General features: G+C 35.0%; 4 protein-coding genes and 1 long non-coding RNA gene across 10 annotated transcripts in view; 2 read left to right on the top strand and 3 right to left on the bottom strand.

Moving 5' to 3' along the window:
• Nucleotides 1–19,427, bottom strand: part of LOC127961543 (mucin-5AC-like) — a 609,977-nt gene that overhangs the window by 329,222 nt on the left and 261,328 nt on the right. The gene's annotated exons all lie outside the window — the stretch shown is intronic.
• The window catches only part of LOC127961550 (uncharacterized), a 301,565-nt gene that overhangs the window by 73,740 nt on the left and 208,398 nt on the right, over nucleotides 1–19,427 (top strand). The gene's annotated exons all lie outside the window — the stretch shown is intronic.
• LOC127961551 (uncharacterized) overlaps nucleotides 1–19,427 on the bottom strand; it is a 256,120-nt gene that overhangs the window by 80,602 nt on the left and 156,091 nt on the right. The gene's annotated exons all lie outside the window — the stretch shown is intronic.
• LOC127961572 (uncharacterized) overlaps nucleotides 1–19,427 on the top strand; it is a 464,915-nt gene that overhangs the window by 318,373 nt on the left and 127,115 nt on the right. The window lies entirely within an intron of this gene.
• The window catches only part of LOC127961546 (sodium/potassium/calcium exchanger 2-like), a 49,958-nt gene that overhangs the window by 21,824 nt on the left and 8,707 nt on the right, over nucleotides 1–19,427 (bottom strand). The window contains exons 3-6 of one of the 6 annotated variants that reach the window (XM_052560725.1): nucleotides 8,042–8,092; nucleotides 7,404–7,512; nucleotides 6,021–6,035; nucleotides 4,021–4,071 (exon numbers count right to left, since the gene is read on the bottom strand). In XM_052560725.1, the coding sequence (XP_052416685.1) occupies nucleotides 4,021–4,071; nucleotides 6,021–6,035; nucleotides 7,404–7,512; nucleotides 8,042–8,092 (226 nt within the window). The remainder of the gene's footprint in view (nucleotides 1–4,020; nucleotides 4,072–6,020; nucleotides 6,036–7,403; nucleotides 7,513–8,041; nucleotides 8,093–19,427) is intronic. The other 5 variants (XM_052560726.1, XM_052560727.1, XM_052560728.1 and 2 more) reach the window with 5 other exon arrangements.

Genomic DNA, 19,427 nt, shown 5'->3' with positions numbered 1-19,427 from the left:
AGCATGACGAGAGCAGCACCAGACCCATGAAACAAACATCATTACAGTTGCAAGTGGAACTAAAATCTTGGGCGGTCAAACACAAACAGCAGCAGCTTGTTCCTGTCTCGTTCCGTGTGTGTTCAAATGAAACTGCATGTGCACGAGCATGTATTAAAGCAATGAACTTAATGTGTGATGGGTTGGTCTTACTTCACTAATGGAGAACATCATTATCAGTGAAGGTCTTTGAGCTTCCTTGAGGAATCACTGACTCTGATTGGCTGATAGACCAACTGTCTGTCTGGCTCGATTGGTGCGGTGACCCCGATCAACACGTACATGTATTTTATGTGACCTACATATCATTAACACACCTGGAACGTCTGGGATATAAAGTGGCTTTGGAGATTGAACTAAGTAGGTTTGTGTTGTTTGTGCTTGTGGTCTAGTAAAAATAGTTAGTAGACAGGGCAGATTTCAGTTTATCTGAACAGTAGAGGTTATTTGAGTTTCTCCAAATCACAGCAAATATTCCCTTCTGAAAAGAAGTACTCATAGAAAAAATACTTATTACAGAAACAATATACAGGTGCTTCTCAATAAATTAGAATGTCATGGAAAAGTTCATTTATTTCAGTAATTCAACTCAAATTGTGAAACTCATATATTAAATACATTCGGTGCACACTTTTGTTCTTTTAATTGTGATGATTTTGGCTCACATTTAACAAAAACCCAATCTCAACAAATAAGAATACTTCATGAAACCAATAAAAAAAATAAAACAATTAGTTAGCCTTCTGGAAAGTATGTTTACTTACTGTACATGAATTGAATACCCAGTAGGGGCTCCTTTTGCTTTAATTAATGCCTCAGTTCGGCGTGGCATGGAGGTGATCAGTTTGTGGTGCTGCTGAGGTGGTCTGGAAGCCCAGGTTTCTCTGACAGTGTCCCTCAGCTCATCTGCATTTTTTTGGTCTCTTGTTTCTCATCTTCCTCTTGACAATAGCCCATAGATTCTCTCTGGGGTTCAGGTCTGGTGAGTTTGCTGGTCATTTAACCAACTTTTGATGATTTTGGCAGTGTGGACAGGTGCCAAATCCTGCTGGAAAATGAAATCAGCATCTTCAAAAGCACTTCAGCTGAAGGAAGCATGAAGTGCTCCAGAATTTCTTGGTAAACAGGTGCAGTGACTTTGGTTTTCAAAAAACACAATAGATCAACACCAGCAGATGACATTGCACCCCAAATCATCACAGACCGTGTAAACTTAACACTGGACTTCAAGCAACTTGGGCTATGATCTTCTCCACCCTTCCTTCAGACTCTAGGACCTTGATTTCCAAATTGAAATCAAAGACTTTGGACTAATGGCAACAATCCAGTTCTTCTTCTCCTGAGCCCAGGTAAGACGCCTCTGACATTCTCTGTGGTTGAGGAGTGGCTTAACAAGAGGAATACGACAACTGTGGCCAAATTTCTTGACACGTCTGTGTGTGGCGGCTCTCGATGCCTTGACCCCAGCCTCAATCCATTCCTTGTGAAGTTTACTCAAATTCTTGAATACAGTTTGCTTGACAATCCTCATAAGGCTGCGGTTCTCTCAGTTTGTTGTGCATCATTTTCTTCCACAATTTTCCTTTCCACTCTACTTTCTGTTAACATGTTTGGATACAGCACTCTGTGAACAGACAGCTTCTTTGGCATTGAATGTTTGTGGCTTACTCTCCTTGTGAAGGGTGTCAATGATTGTCAGAGACCATTTTGAAGGCTCAGGAAACCTTTGCAGGTGTTTTGAGTTGATTAGCTGATTGGCATGTCACTGCATTCTAATTTGTTGAGATTGTGAATTGGTGTTTTTTTTTTAAATGTGAGCCAAAATCATTACAGTTAAAAGAACCAAAGACTTAAACTACTTCAGTTTGTTTGCACTGAATTTATTTAATACACGAGTTTCACAATTTGAGTTGAATTACTGAAATAAATTAAATTTTCCTCGACATTCTAATTTATTGAGATGCACCTATACTTACATGCAAAATTAATGTAATGTTTTCAAACAGTTGCATGTTTAATCAAATTATAATTATATATATATTAAATGCAATTTGCTGAACTTCAGAGTGTTTTATTTTTTTATTTTTTGGCCCACTTAAGTTGGACTTATTATATGTAATTTCATAATTACTTTGATTGTCTGTTAAATATGGTTAAAGTACTGCTGAATGTACTGACAAGCATTTATGAGTGAAAAAAATGTATGTAATGATTTCAGACAATTTTGGAATTAAATTCAATAAAATGAAAATGCATCATTGTTAACATTTTATTAAATTTAACTTTAGAGTGATATGACTCACATAAGATCTTTATATTTTTATAAGTATTTTGTTGAAATATATTTGCTATTAAATACTTTTCAATGATAAAAAGTTGCAAATTAATTTAAAATAAACCAACTTGAAACATAATATTGAATAATACACTATAATACACTAGGTAAAATTAGTATATTAGTTCTTTGCATGTGCTTTGTACATTAGTCAACACATCAAAATAAGTGTACTTCTTTCAAAAATGACAGAAATGTATTAAAACATAATAGTTTGAAATTTACTTTATAGTAAAACTTATTTGACATTATTTTGACATATAAGTGTACTTAAGTGTGTTAAGAAAGTATTTCCCTTCAAGTCACTTATGTAGCCTTTATTTCATTTTTTTTTTAAATATGTGCAAATGCAGTTGTTTAATAAATACTCTCTAAGATTTTAAATACACTGCAATGGTGCATTCGATTCAATTAAGTGCTCTTCTTCTTCTTCTTCACAGGCGTTTTCTGTAGACAGGTATTGTCCAGGTTATTTTTAGGTTGCTCTGAATACAACCAGAGCTTCTCTAAATAGAGTCAGATGAAATATTTACTCATGTACCATCCTTTGCTGAATGTTACAACTTCAAAGTCTGTTTAGTACGGAGGAGGGAACTAAAATTAGAAGCCCGTCACTCTGTGTAACTCAGAAGTGGCATTATTGCGTTAGTGAGACGTGTGTGAGAGAGAGAGAGAGAGACGGGCTGTTTGTTATTATTGCATTATCCTTCGCATAACTCTAGTTATAGAATGACTCACTCTCTGTCTCAACACCGTGACGTATGTATCGTACCATCTATTTCTGTGTGTCTGAATGCAGTCGGCTGTTTTATCTGACTCTCGCGGATTGCTGAGCGGTTACAGACGGTGACGAGTAATGCAAAAAACTGTGCACATTCCACCCACCGTTCTGGCAAATGCATTTTATAGACTATTAAAAACACTCTTTCTTTAATGCATGGATGTGTTTATTGAAACAGGATGTTTGGGAAGGATATTTAACAAATGTCATTAATCATGGCTTGATACTTCCTAGTCAGTGATATTAGAAAAGAGTCTTTCGCAGTCTTTAAAACATATGTTTGGACATGTTCATTACTGGCTGAATCCTGAATATTTTCATCTACTTTCCTTAAAGAGAAAATCTGCTAAAGGCTATTTATGTTATAATTCAAATTCTAGAAAATTCTAATTTTAACCCAAAATTCACTATATTCAATTCATTTCTAAAGCCTTTAAATGATCAATATGATCAAAAGTTTACTGAGACAAATTATTAATTATAAGATATAGTGTGATGAATAATATTTCATCGTTTTATGTCAGTATCTGATATACTGTTATAAAGAGCTCACTGATTTACATTAAAAACATTTATATAAAATTAGATCCATTATAAACAAACAAGGACACACTTTCAAAGAACAACCAACAAATAAATAAATAAATGAAAGGGATGAAAGAAAACAACCGTGAAAATTCAAAATGATACTAAATTAGGGATAAAACCTACGATTTGCACTTATGTGAGTGAAATCTCGGCAAAATTGTCATGAAACAAAAAATGGAGAAGAAACTTCTCTCTCAAACACACATAAACAAACGGCATCGTGGGTAGAGAGGTGAAGAGAGCGAGAGAAAATTAGGGATGACAGAAAGAGTCTTACCTTCCTCGGTCATTGAGTGATAATATTTTAGCTTGCCATAAGTCCCCAGCTCTACAATATCACACACAGAGACAAAGGTAAGGAAACACACGCTGGCACACGTCCACCAAAACACACACACGAATATATATGTGTCAGTGAGAACGAGGAGGTGATGTGGCCAAAATAAATCTCTCTCTAGGCCGGTCTCACAGATACAGAGCCCCGCACATGACATGCAAGAAAAAAGAAATAAACTGTGTGCACGATTTACTAATTTGTTTCCTCGATTTACTAAAGCGTGCAAACATTTACTATTGCGTTCCCTCGATTTTCTAAATTGTGTGCACGTTTTAGTACATTGAGAGAGCGAATTAGTAAATCATTATATTTTTTCCTGCTTGTCATGTGCGGGGCTCCGTACACAGACATAAGTGCAAAACAAAAGAACAAAAAGACAAAGAGGAGGAGAAATAAAAAGCTTACACTGAGATGAACACTGTGAGTGATGTGTCATGATGCAGCTAATTTTTTACTTTATTTGATCAAAAACAGATAAAATAAATGTGGAATATTATTACACTTTAAAATAAACTTTCATTTATTTCTGTGATCAGAGCTGTATTTTCAGCATCATTACTCCAGTTTTTAGTGTCACATGATCTTCAGAAAACATTCTAATATAAACATTCAATAAACATTTCTGATAATTCGTATTACTACAAACAGGTTGACTGTTCTGCATAACAATCTGACTCGTTCTTCCCATCGATAATCAGATATTCTCAACCCAAACAAAGTCCATTTTCACACTATTTTCATTTTACTGTTGATCTGACTGCTGATTGGTCGGTGGTTAGAAGTCACTCTGTCATGACTTTTAGCTTCAACACAGCATGATCTGTAAAAAGTTGTTTTTTTTATTATTTTTTTTATAATTTTAAAACACTATACATGACTGATCTGAAGGGGGAATTTAATATTTAATTGAGGATATTGCATCTAAAATAAATTTTAGATTCATGTAGATTATAATATACAATGCTTAAATTTTATGCTTTTTTTTCACTAATAATATTTCTGCCATAAAGAAAATTCAGTGGTTTTATTTATTATACTACTTCAGAGATGACATAAACATGTTGTTGTCCAGCGGTGACCTTGTAGAATGACCTCTGCACTGCTGACCGCTCATCCCAGCGGCACAAAGCTTTTAACATCGATTCAGCCGGGACGGGTGTGTGACGTTACGTAATAAAGGTCACATGAAAGACCCGATCAGACGCTTCTGCGCCTGCGATCAGTGGAAGAGCGTCTTTATGAATGTGTGCAGACGCATCGCTCCGAACAGAGAGGAACTGAACGTCTGGCGCGGGGTCGAGCTCAATCATCAATACAAACCACCACGCAAGAGGTCAGACACACACACACACACACACGTTTCATTTGTCGTGTCTGAGAAGTGAGAAAGCTTGTGCAGTGTGTGTCTGTGTGTGAAGAGAAGCGATGTGGAAAACCAGGCTCTAGTCATGTATTATGTGTTCAATATCAATTAATGACTTATGCAATTCATCAGTTCATCAGGGGAGGGTGTTCTTCTCCAGAACTCCATGTGCTGACAGATAGACGGAGACTCGTCACATTAAACCACTAAAACACAGTATATGACCAACACAACCACAGTGTGTCTTTGTGTTTATGTTACACCTGTAAGATGTGTTTTAAATCTTAAAACAATAATAAATGAAATCCATCAGCCATGATTTTTTTGAGTGTATGTGTCTAAAACAATGCATATATCAGTTCAGGTTGTTGTGAGCGATTAAAGTCATTATTTACACATGCTCTATATGAAAGATCAACACAACAAAAATAAAATCAGGGTTATGGGTTACACGAGATGGAGCTTGAGCAAGGAAAAACACAATGAAAAGTGACAAACACATGGAAACTTGAAAGGGAGCAGGACGAGCGGCTTCAGCGGGGACTGTGATGACAACGAGATTTAGAGAATCACTCACCAGAGTCAGCGAATTCTGAGGAAACAGCAGACAGAGAGAGACAGACAGAGACAGACAGAGACAGACAGAGAGAGATGAAGCAGAAACAAAAACAATTTAGCCCTGCTGCAAAGCCATGTAGAGAATAAAAGATGAGGTTTGATTTAACAGCGTAACCCACGTGTGATGAATGTGTGAGTTTACCGGCGTGTAAACGTGTCAGAAGTGTTCTGCTGATGCCACACTGACCTCATCCACACAGGTTTACTTTATATAGCAATACAGAATACAGTGCACACCTTCTTTATAAATAAACTTGTGTTACTTATATTAAAATCTATTTATACATCTAAAATATATAAACAAATAATTCAAATTACATTTTAAAACTGAAAAAATGTGCTTGATAAATTAACAAATACATAAATAAATTATTAATTAATGAAAATGTATAAAAAAGGTTATAGCTTTATAAAATTATAAAAATGATAAAAACAACAAAATGACTCAGATTAAATAGAAAAATAAAAACAAATGTAAAATATTCAAAAACTTATTTTATTTATACCAAAATAACACTAGCATGACAGCCACACATCTACTCCTAAACTGCGGCTACGCTGACCATCACTGAGGTGAAATCACTTCAGCAGGATTCTCTGTGATTGAGAGTCCCACACAGACCGCTCTGACCAGCAGAGAGCTGGTTTCTGTGTCAGCTGTGCTACATCGCTACACTATTGACAACAAATCATGGAGCCTTTTTCCATTCACTAATATGACCACACATTTATGCAATGTCATAAAAAATCTCTCTTACTTGAACGTTTTATACATTGTTCACCACAGTCTTAAATCTCTCAAGCAAACCATCAAACACATCAGTTCACACTGAAACACTGCTGCACTTCATCAAACATCACCAGCTCAAAGAGTACACACACTTCTCAGATCACAAGAGAAATGTGAAGTGAAATCATATTCCAAATAAATACCAGAATAAAAGAAAACAGGACATTGTAGGAAATAATGTGGTTTATGGCATCCATCCCCCATAAAGCATATAAAAAAGAGGGGTAATTTCAAATACACAGTACATGTCTATCTATCTATCTATCTATCTATCTATCTATCTATCTATCTATCTATCTATCTATCTATTCATTATATTTTTATTTTGTGTTGGAAAACGGCATAAATTCACAGGATTTGATGAATTCACTTGAATATGTTTATTATTGCTTCAATATGTACCACATGAGAAATATCACAAATGAGACCAGAATCTTAAATGTATGGTTTAATGTTAATTCAGAACACTATTCTGCTCCTACTCAGTGTGTGTGTGTGTGTGTGTGTGTGTGTGTGTGTGTGTGTGTGTGTGTGTGTGTGTGTGTGTGTTACCTTCACTGAGAGGATCGAGTGTGTGGATCATCAGATGGAAGATGCTGTTCCTCATTAGACTGTTGTGTAAAGAGGCGGAGCTCCCTCCTCTCTGCAGCCGGGGCTTGGCCTGTGATAGGAGGAGAAACACGTCAATCAAATTCTTCTGGACATCCTGACTCAACGGGTCAAGGGTTAATCTGTCTTCAGAGCAGCTGATGCTATAGCAATCTGAAGAGTCAGCTGCTGATTAACACAATCATACAGGTGTCAGGAGTGTGTGTGTGTGTGTGTTGTGCTGAGACAAACACTGAGTAAATTGCTCTGAGGATCAGGGATCAGTGCTGGCAGATGTCAAGGTGTCTTCTCCCTCTCTCTCTTACCATCAACACATCTGTCTGTCATTTTTTTTTTTGGGGGGGGGGGGGGTTATGTATTTATCCATCCATTCATTTATTTATCTTATCCTTCTGTTATCTTGAAATAAATATATTTAATACAATAATACTAAACTTCCAGGAGTGGCTCTTTCTTCTATTGTGGATCACAGGGTTTCATTAAATAAACATCATGCTTTACAACACAGCACAAACACGAGTAAACAGACGTCTCACACACACACACACACACACACACACACACACACGGACAATACTCACAGACAGCTTGCTGTCATCCTCCACTGCAGTAGGGCTCAACTTCACAGTCAACTGACGAACACAGCACAGAGAGAAAGAGAGGAGACAACAGCACAGAGATGAGAGACAGGAGCAGCGGACAGAACACCGACATCAGACTCTAAACACACACACACACACAGACAACATCAACATTTGACCTCTAACTCACAGAGTGTGTTTGACCTACGACCTTTACATACAGAGTGTTTGACCTTCAACATTTACTGGACAAGCATGAATCCACCAAAGCTCTGTGCAATGAGTCAGTTAAAATATATATATATATATATATATATATATATATATATATATATATATATATATATATATATATATATATATATATATATATATATATGTGTGTGTGTGTGTGTGTGTGTGTGTGTGTGTGTGTGTGTACTGGCACGATTGTTCAATTAATTAGCCAATTACATTCATCATTATAAGTAGTAATAGGCTGAATTGCAAATAGGTAGCTTTATTCTCATACACGCAGTGACTATCCATCATTACATTTTTATATTTATGTAGCATACACAATAATATTCTTTTACACTGTAATCCTTTTGTTTTTAATATTTGGCATATTTGTGTGATGCACATCCCTGTGTGTAATAAGCAAAGTCAACGTGCACTGTGGACCCGCCCAGAGGCGATCTTCAAATAACAAAAAATATTGCGCCATTGACTTTAGGCTTAAGACCATGTTGGAGTTGGTCTATGGCGCAGTCTATTTTCAGCTCCTTAAAATAGCAATGCGCCTGAACACACCTTTTTTTTAGACCAGCATGCCCATGGGCATTTGCTAATTAAACGACGTGGCACTGGACGGGAAAATGTGAACGGCGCCGGACTGAAACTAGCAAACACACTTGTGATGCGCCTTGCGTTGCATTGTGCCGGGTCTATTATAGAGCCAAGAATGTTTGACCTCTGAACTCACAGAGAGTGTTTGACCTCTGACCTTTACATACAGATAGTTTAACCTCTGACCTCACAGAGAGTGTTTGATCTCTGACTTCACAGAGAGTGTGTTTGACCTCCGACCTTTACAAACAGAGTGTTTGACCTCTGACCTCACAGAGAGTGTGTTTGACCTTTGACCTTTACATACTAAATATATGACCTCTGACCTCACATACATTGTTTGACCTCTAAACTCAACAAAAATGTCTAACCTCTGACCTCACATAATATGTTTGACCTCTGACCTCCCAGATAATTTGTTTGACCTCTGACCTCACAGAGAATATTCTGTGAGTCCTGACACTACTAAATGTGTTCTGATCTATGACTTTGCCAAGTGAGTGCTGTGACCTCTGATGATGTCAAGTGTGTCCAAGTGTGAACGCCCAGCAGCCAATGACACTTAAAGGAACACTCTGACTTTTTGGGACTTTAGCTTATTCACAGTATCCCCCAGAGTTAGATAAGTCCATACATACCTTTTTTATTTCTGTGCCTTCTGTAAGTGTTATTTGACGCACCCACCGCTAGCCTAGCTTAGCACAAAGACTTTTACATGTAAATGGATAATGGTAGCATAGTAATCCCAATAAGTGACAAAATAATGCAAACATTTTTCCTATTTACATGTTGTGATCTGTATAGTGACAGCGTGTACAAATAACAAGGCTATATGAGACAGAGACCATTTTTAATCGTATAAATACTGGGAACTATATTCTCACTAGGCGTAGGAGCACACACAGGTTTAAAGACTCGTTTTTGCCCCCTACAGTGAAATTCGGTTAGGCATACATCCGCACTAAAATATCAAGGTGAAAGTCCTCATAGCTCGCCTAGTATAGACCCAGCTCTCAACCCAACTTTGAGAATACATACAGTCGGCATCTAGTCATAGTTGGGGGTGGAGTCGGTGTGGAGGAAAACACAGCAAACATCGTGTGTATTTGAATGACAAAAATGCACATATTGAGCACTCATTCCCAGTGACGCGTAGAACAACTGTAGTCTCTTTTAACTTTAATATTCATATACACTAGTCTATATCGATATTTGATTCATTGTACAGCCCTAATATAGATGTATTTATTAAAAAATAGCCAAATCCCGTGACGTTCTGCTTTATACAGCAAGCTCTATTTTTGACTGGATTCCACAATTCTATCCGTGTCGTTTCGCAAACACAGACGGGGTGAATTTATGAATGAAACTGTAAAAGTTCTGACACAAAACTAAGTTGTTACATATCCTCATGCTTTTTTAAGTGGGTATATAAAAAAATCTTTGGCCTTTTCTAGTGGTATCACGTAGACTACACCTCGTAGCAGATGCGTTTCATGTGAGTTTAGGTTCGACACTAGGCTAACGTTACATAGTTTTACTTAAGGTAGAATGATTAGGCTAATTATATATGCATGCCACTTTCTGAAACAACCTTACACAGTTTTGATAACGTTAATAATGAAAACAATGTTAACGTAGCCTGCCTGTGATGAAATGCCAACTGCACACATACACATGCTTAATCTTGGGATTTCCACAACTTCCCTTGATCATCCTCACAATGTATTGCTTGTAACCATTTTGTAATTCTTTCCGGTTCCTTATTATGAAGGATGTAGCACTTAATTTGTTAGTTTATTGGACGTACAGAAAACGACACAAGCACAAGACATGATTGTCCTGTGTATTTCAGTTGGCGCCAAGGCAATGTTTTCCCCCACGGGCTAAATTCACATCATGTGACGGGGCGTTCCCGGGGTGTTCCCAGACCAACAGTCTGTATGTACTGTATAGATTAATGGCAATATTTTTTTTGTCGCCCAAAAATAGTCTCCCGTTAACGCCGAAAACGGCCTACCACTATATATATATATATATTTTTTTTTTTGGGGGGGGGGGGGGGGTAATTTAAATGTGCTTAATGAGTTGTTTATTAGATTATAATAGAGATTTATGCTGTATGATAATAAAATATATTTCTAATACCTATACTTCTATTGAAGAAGAGACAACATTAATTTATCATTTATTTAATTCATTTATCTTAATTGCAAATCATAACATGTGAAGTTATCAAGATATTTCAGGACATTTCCGCTTCCAAATAAAAATATATATATATATATCAGTCATTCATTATTATGTTTAATTGTGATGTTCTATAATAATATATATAAAAATTCTATAATAATGTTCTACAATAATATCTGAAATTATGACAGTGTTCTGTCTTCTATTTTTATTGTAAAATAAAGTAGCTATTTTTCATTATTTTGCAAAAACTGTACAGTTTTATTTATTTTACAGTGTTATTTATTTATATATAAGATTCATTTTTAATGAGCCAAAAAGAATACACGTCACACCTCTGTTTATCAATTTGCACTGGCTTCCAATAGCTGCTCGCATCAAATTGAAGGCATTGATGTTTGCCTACAAAACTACCACTGGCTCTGCACCCATTTACCTAAATTTGTTACTTCAGACTTATTTGCCTCTAGAAGCTTGCGTTCTGCAAGTGAACGTCGCCTGATTGTGCCATCCCAAAGAAGCACAAAGTCACTTTTACGGACTTTTAAAATAAATGTTCCCTCATGGTGAAATGACCTGCCCAACTCAATCCGAGTCCTTATCCGTCTTCAAGAATCAGCTTAAAACCCATCTCCTCCATCTTTATTTGACCCTCTAACTTTATCACTCAATATTCTAATTCTATTCTTTAAAAAATCTAACTACCTTTATAATCTTTTTGTATTCTATTTTCTTTTCATTTATTATGCAATTGTATATGTGTGTGTGTGTGTATGTGTAAAGACCTCTAACTAGCTTGCTCTATTCTTTTATTTTTTTATTCTATCTGTTTTCTTTTTATTTATTGTATTAGTTAAAATCCCATGCTATGTGTACTGTGTTAACCTAACTGAGACTTGTTATAGCATTTATATATCATTGCTCTTTTTGTTGTTTTTGATTGCTTCCACTGTCTTCATCTGTAAGTCGCTTTGGATAAAAGCATCTGCTAAATGAATAAATGTAAATGTTATTTAATTTGTAAAAGTTTGACAGTTTTGAATGATGTCTTGCTTCTATCTGTATGACCAACCAGCACTGGTATAACCTCACACACACACAGACACAGCATATGCTTCAGAAGCAGTCAATCCGGCCTGGAGCAGCATGGTCCAATCTATTCTAATCCAGTTCAGTTCAGAACTGGTCTCATTTTGTCTGTTGTTCATGCCAGAGCAGGCTGTAAACTGTATCCTTTCAGTGTTCTCATTCAACAAACTGTAACAAAGCACCATCGAGCTGAAAGGTCATCCGTTCTGCAGGTAAAGTAGAACCATCAGAACCTCAATCATGATGGAGAAGACTCTAAAATTAGCTCTTAGGGATAAATTAGCTCCAAAATAAGAGCCCTGGAAGGCCATTTTAAAAGGAGAAAATCAATTTATATTCTCTGCACACAGTTCACGCATCACTAGCCTGAAGAGACCTGCTGTGTGAGTGTTAAAATCAGCATCCATCTCCATCCCTTTATTCAACTGTAATTTCAATCTATTTGTATTCAGAGAGTGGAGAACACTAAAGTTTCTTTTTGAATCTTTCCTTTTAGTATCTTCATCAAATTTCCAATATAACTCCACATAAAAATAAATACACAAAAACAGAATAAATGGGCAAATACATGAATAAAAGCACAAATTAATACATTCAAAAAATATATGGATAAATGTCTGAATGCATAAATAAATGTATGCATGCACAAAAAAAAAATATGATAAAAAATGTATAAAGGCAAAAAGAATAAACAGATACAGTCAAAATTAACTGCATAACTGTATAGATACATAAATGGAAAAAAAGTATAACAATATAGATAAATGCATACACGTACAAATTAATGCATAGATAAATAAATATAAATCTAAGCCCCAGTTACTAATTACTGACCCAATTTTCTGCAAGCAGAACTAATTAGAAAAGCAGCCACTTACATCACCTATGGGAATTTCAGGACAAATCACAAAGGAGGAGATCATCAATCTCCAACATTTAAAAGAAATAAGAAAGAGCCTCCTCATTTAATTGAAGGATCAAGCCACTAAATGTCTGCATGTCTCTGTAAACAACACAGCACCAGATCACTGCTCCAGCTTTAACACCAGTTTATGTTGAACATGTAATATGTGTAAGTGAAAGGCACATTAACTAACTAAAAGGTGCAGGTGTGCTCAGGGATTTTAACTAAATGAACATTACACTTTCTCTAAGCTCCTTAGAGCAAGATTTGAAGATGTGAATCAAAAGTAAAGCTGATAATAAGAAGAGTTGAGCTGACAAATTGAAGGCATTACAAATTAAACATTAAGCCTTTTACTTAAAATCATCTTGCAAAAAAAATAAAAAATAAATAAATAAATAAATGATAAATGCCCCAAATTGTAATTAAGCATTATTTGTATGATACATCTCCAATACTTCAATTCGATACAATACTTTGGCAGTAATTACAAAGGGTCAGTTTCATATTGAATATGGAGGTCATGATGTGGGAGCGACTGTGTATGTTTGTGTGTGTGTGTGTGTGTGTATGTGTGCGTGTGTGTCAGGGTCAGGTTGGAGATGGAATGAGGGCCAACAAACAGAATTGACAAAGGTTGTGATTATGTTGATGATTGCAGTCTGCTGAATGAACATTTCTAGAGTAAATTCATTCATTATGATAATCAGCCTTTCACAAGCCTCATCACAGAGACTGATTTCAATCAGACCTGCTTTAACCTGCAAAGTACCACCCACTCCAACACTGTGACCACTGCATGTACACACACACACACACACACACACATATATACATCATATATATCTCAAACTAGGAATATAAAGACTTAAATTATTTAAAATATTTAAAATACTTATAATTAGTTTAATGTTTAAATTTCCATCCAAAATTTTGTGACTACTAATTGAAGATTTTTTTCTACATTACAAATCATATAAGCATTCTTCTTATTATTCAAAATATTGTTAGCAGAACTGAGTGAATTTAATAGAATAAGAATTGTAATATGTTTTACTTCATCAAAAATTACACTGAGCATAACTGAATTCTAAATTGTAATAAACATAATTTTATTTTCATTAACAATCATACTAGTATAACAATGAAAAAAATTCAATTTATTAATAAATAAAATATTTTTTTCTTCATTACATCATATTATGAGAATAACTATTTGAGCCAACTGAAAACTGAATGTTAATTTTTCAGTGAAATATTTTTAAGATTTTGAAATATTTCAAATGTCAGGTCCTTTAAGAAACCCTAATAGCTGACCCCCCCCCCCCCCCCCATTTAAACCATAACTTGCTTATTTTATATTGTCAGAAAAGTTTTCAAATGCATCGTGCAAATTCACCCAGCAACAGCAAATATTCCTGCAGCTGCACTCTCACAGCAGCATCATCATCATCATCATACGATGCTTCAGTATGGATTCCTGCATCACTGCTCTGTCCTCAACTTTAGCTACTTCCCTAATCTTTTAAAATAGCTTGGATCGATTGAGCCTCAGGTTTCTGTCTGCAGCTCCTCACCTTCAGTCCTCATCATGACTGACCTTGTGCTCAGGATCAAACACAGACTGACTGATATACATACACACACACACGCACACACACACACACACACACACATAATTACACATTCAGGACAAGGAACACAGGACTCCTCATATTATAGAATCAGTGGGAATGATGTCCATGTTTAATTGATCTAGATTGTGTTTACTCACTATGTTGTCTAAGAAATGCATAAGAGTGGAAATTTCTCTGGCGTAAAAAGCACTTTCAACAAATAGGACACATTTCAATCTCTGTATACTTAAAAGCATTAGAGGCACAAATTAATCCTATCAGATTTGTTAGAAATCACTCTGAAGACACTTGACCTTCTTGACTGTAATCAGCATTGTGTCTACGGAGCGAGATTAGTCTCAATAATAATTCACGCGAAAGACACAATGCTCACAAGTAAGATCGTCATTTGCTAACGCGACCAGTGTAAGCCAGCGGCTGCTGTTATGATTTAATATTGATTGATTCTTATGTTTATTTAATAAAGAGTCATTCATGTGGATCGCATGCCACATTAAGATATTCATTTTACAACTCATTGTAAAGCATAAATAAATTGTAAATAAAATATAGTTTTTGGATATTTTTCATGCAGTCTCTTGTGTTTTTGTTTACTGAGAGTATGAAAGGGCTGTCACAGCCGTCCTGTGATGGCACGCGTTTAGCTGATGGAAATGTATGTAATAACATGCACGCATTAGAGACCATGTACATACTAATTATTTCAGAACTGCGAGGTTGATGGTGTACAATTTGCCGAGCGCAAACTGTGATTTTGGAACTGTAACTCTTTTAAGACAGTCACACTGCAACCCATTCATTTTTACAGTTTTAACAGATTTTTGAAGTCATGCATTATTACTACATTCATTTTAGAATAGTAAAACAATACACCTTAACTAGGTTAGTAAACTGAAACTGAAACTCCATACGCGTCCCACATTTTGCATTCAACCCTATTAACAGACAATGTAGATTAGAAGTCGATATAAAAAAAAGTAACTGCGACTAATTTCTGTATTGTGACGCATGTTTGAATAAAACTGCTTATCAAACAACAAACAGCAGGGCATGGCTTCATCTTATCCATCAGTTATTGATTAGATTGCGTAATGTGAGTGCTGCACACCAGAATAGAGGCAGATCTGAATGCAAGGTCATATATATATATATTAGTTTTATTACGCTGGGATATACCGGTCATAACACAGTAAGAGTTGTATTTTTTTTAAAATAAAGATTAATAACTTCTGTAGCAAATGTAGCTATTGCTCATTGTAAATATTAATGGTTAACTACTAACCAACCATTAATAGTCAACCATTAATATTCACATTGAACAATAGCTACATTTGCTACAGAAGTTATTAATCTTTGTTTAGTTTTTTTTTTTTTTTCATTTCAGAAATGATAAATACAACTCTCAGTTCCTGTTAATTAAATAACACAGTTGCAACTTTCGATTTTAGCAACATGTTATATATTGGAATATCTAAGATTAATTAATGTTCAGAAGAATTTACCATTGGCAGTTTATATAAACTAATGAATTAACTAATGTTAACTAATGAAGCCATAATTGACACACAATAAATAATCAAAACACTTTCAAACAATATCTAGGGCATGTTGTAGTCCAGGTTAAAATGTAAAAAAGTTTGAAAATAAAGAGCCTACTAATTCTAAAAAGTAAAAGTATTTTGCTCTGTTATGAACAACACAGCAAATCCACAAATCTTATGGCTATTTAAATATGAAGTAGAGCAGTTGCTGTATTTATGGGGTTTCCAGGGTAATGGCTGCATTTTCTACAGTGTAGCACCATCTGTTGTCAGAGAGTGAATAAGCTTTCATTCAGCGCATCTCTAACATGTTCCTCCATGTGCTTCTCATGCATGCTTGTCTACATCAGAGCATATGCTCTTTCAAGCAGCATGCAGCGGTGTTGTGCATTTTGAACAGCTGATGTGAAAAGTATTCTTAAAATGCGTTCCAAATTCCAAATAATTTGTGATATATTTTTATTCATGGTATTTAGTAGTGCCCACAATAATAATCTCATGTTATACATTACCGTGATATTGCATTACTGAATACCAGCACATGATGGAAACACACACTTTGTACCCTATTCTTGGAAATCTTTCTTTTTTTTTCATGGATTGAAGTAATATATGTTTATTTAAGACAGAGATTGATATGCATATCTACTTCACATTTAAATGTACTATTTAGAAACTCTTTTAATGCTGATGAGCACTGATATCAGCAAATTATCTGGAGGCATGGTAATCAAGCCCTCAGACAACAGAGGGTCCCTGTGTGGTAACAGGGTCAAGCTTTCACTGGTGTCAGATGGACAGGATGTTATTTTTAGCATTCATGGGGTGATAGCATCAATACCACTTAGTCCCTGATGTGTGGTGTTACAGATGCAAAAATCACCCAAAGCTTTAAACCCAATCATGTTTCTATGCTAAACTGAAATAACCTTAACCCCTTTTTTTTTCCGTTAACCCAAATTCTTAGAAACCACATTATTATAAACCATACGCTCTGTGTAGAACAGCTGTGTCTAGTAAATTCTAATGTGATTTGGTGTTCCCCAAGAATTTATGCTCAGACCGTTCGAACTCTTCAATAAATAATATCAAATAATTTGTTCCTTTAATAAAGCAAGTAAGTTAATAAATAATTATATTTTGACACACACACACACACACACACATATATATATACATATATATATATATATATATATATATATATATATATATATATATATATATATATATATATATATATATATTATACATAAAACTTTATTTTATTATAATTTTTTGACACATAATGTAACACGTTTTGTTTAATTTTTACATTCCATTGCATTCTGCCACTGCATACAGTTCACAGGTTTTACAAGTATATCTATATAATCTATAATATATATAAAAACAAATGCATGGATAAATCATTCACAGTAAGACCAGCAAAATGCATTAAGATTTTTTTTTTTACTACTTTAAAAAAGTAATATTCCTCAAAACTGTGACAATCAAGGAGACATTTAAATCTGTTACTCAATTAATTGCAAAAAAAAGGCCAAAGATCCAAAAAATAAATACTTAAATTTCACATCACCTTAAATTAATGTAATCAGTTTATGCCTCACAGCATGAAATATTACTAAACCTGATCAAATAAAATTACACAAGATGTAAAAATATCCACAATGAATGGACATTGTAAAAAGTAATTTATTTTCTGAGAAAAACGTAGTATATTAATGATTATAATAATAATAAATAATAATACTAAAAAGAAAGTAAACCATTGCCATTTCTGGTATAAAAGCCTGGACTGCTGGTTAATGTGGTACTAAAGCACAACCTTAAAATCTGTAGATAAATGGAGTCTAAGGCTAATCTGCCCTCCCACATGGACCCAGATGTCACAAGCTCTCTCGCAAATATGAGAAGAGGCAGATCAAAGCTAGTTAATAAGGAGATTAGAGAGATTAAAAAATGATCACAAAATCCGCAGCAAACACATCACACCTTCACTTGCAGCCGAGCCGGAGGAGCTTTACATTACAGACTGTCACAGTTTTCACTCTGTTCAACACTGTTAATCTTGCAGATGGAAGAGCCTGACAATAACAATGTCAAGGTCATGGATTCTGTACATATGTACTGTACATGTCTCAGTCACCAAATGAGAAGCGTTTTATAATTTGAATTATTTACTCAGCCTCATGTAGTTCCGTTCTCATGTCACTTTCACTATCCCACTTAATAAAAAATAAAGATGTTCAGCATAAAACCTAGCTGCTCTTTTGGATATAATAAATGATTTAAGATGGCAAGCTATTAAAAGTAACTACAAGGAGTCCATATGACTTCTTTCAAGTCTCCTAAGGCAATTAACACTTCAGTGTGAAGAACAGCTAAAATGTGTGTTTACGAGTGGAAAGCGTAAAAATCAAAGGGCGTATATGTGAGGATTATTGGATAGAGATGATTTCTCCGCTGTTTGAGCATCAGGAAGGGAAATGAAGAAAAAAACCTCTTATTCACCATCTCTGCAGCTAGACGACAAAAATATGCAAAAATTAATACAAGTTTATATAACAGGCATTCAGAAAAGTGTGAGATACACAAGCGCTCTTCGAAAATCCTCTTCTAAATCTAGAAAGCCTTTTAAAGATTACAAGCCTTGCTCAAATAGCATGCAGAAAAAAAAATCATGAATAAATAATGTTGGCGTATAATATTATCTCATATGTAACATTCTTATATTTTATATTTCAGAACTGAAAATTATCAGCAAAACATGTCCTGTCAAAACATGATTATTTATATTTTATATTCATATTTTATATTTCTGGGGCATTTGGGCAGCATACAAACATCTCTTCTGTAAGACAGATCCCTTGTGTTTTAGTGCTATATAAAGCCAAGCACACTGAAGTTTGCTGCCCGAAGGCATTTCACAGAAATAAGGGCGCATTTTTAAGACAATGTCAGGATAAAAATAGTACAACTTCTGACATGCACTGAAGCAGATCAATGACAGTTTTAATATAATGGACTAGCTAGATGATTCTGGCAGTGTCTGTCTTTGGGAAGATAATATGTATGGTCTGTTTTGATATGCTGACTAAAGCCAAGTAAAGTAATAACCATAATTACACCATAGACTTCACTGACATCTTATGTTTACCAAGCATTGATAAAGTAATAGTCCAAAAATGGCA

The sequence above is a fragment of the Carassius gibelio genome, chromosome B7 (assembly GCF_023724105.1).
Source record: "Carassius gibelio isolate Cgi1373 ecotype wild population from Czech Republic chromosome B7, carGib1.2-hapl.c, whole genome shotgun sequence".
NCBI lineage: Eukaryota > Metazoa > Chordata > Actinopteri > Cypriniformes > Cyprinidae > Carassius > Carassius gibelio.
This window is presented reverse-complemented; position numbering and strand designations above follow the sequence as displayed.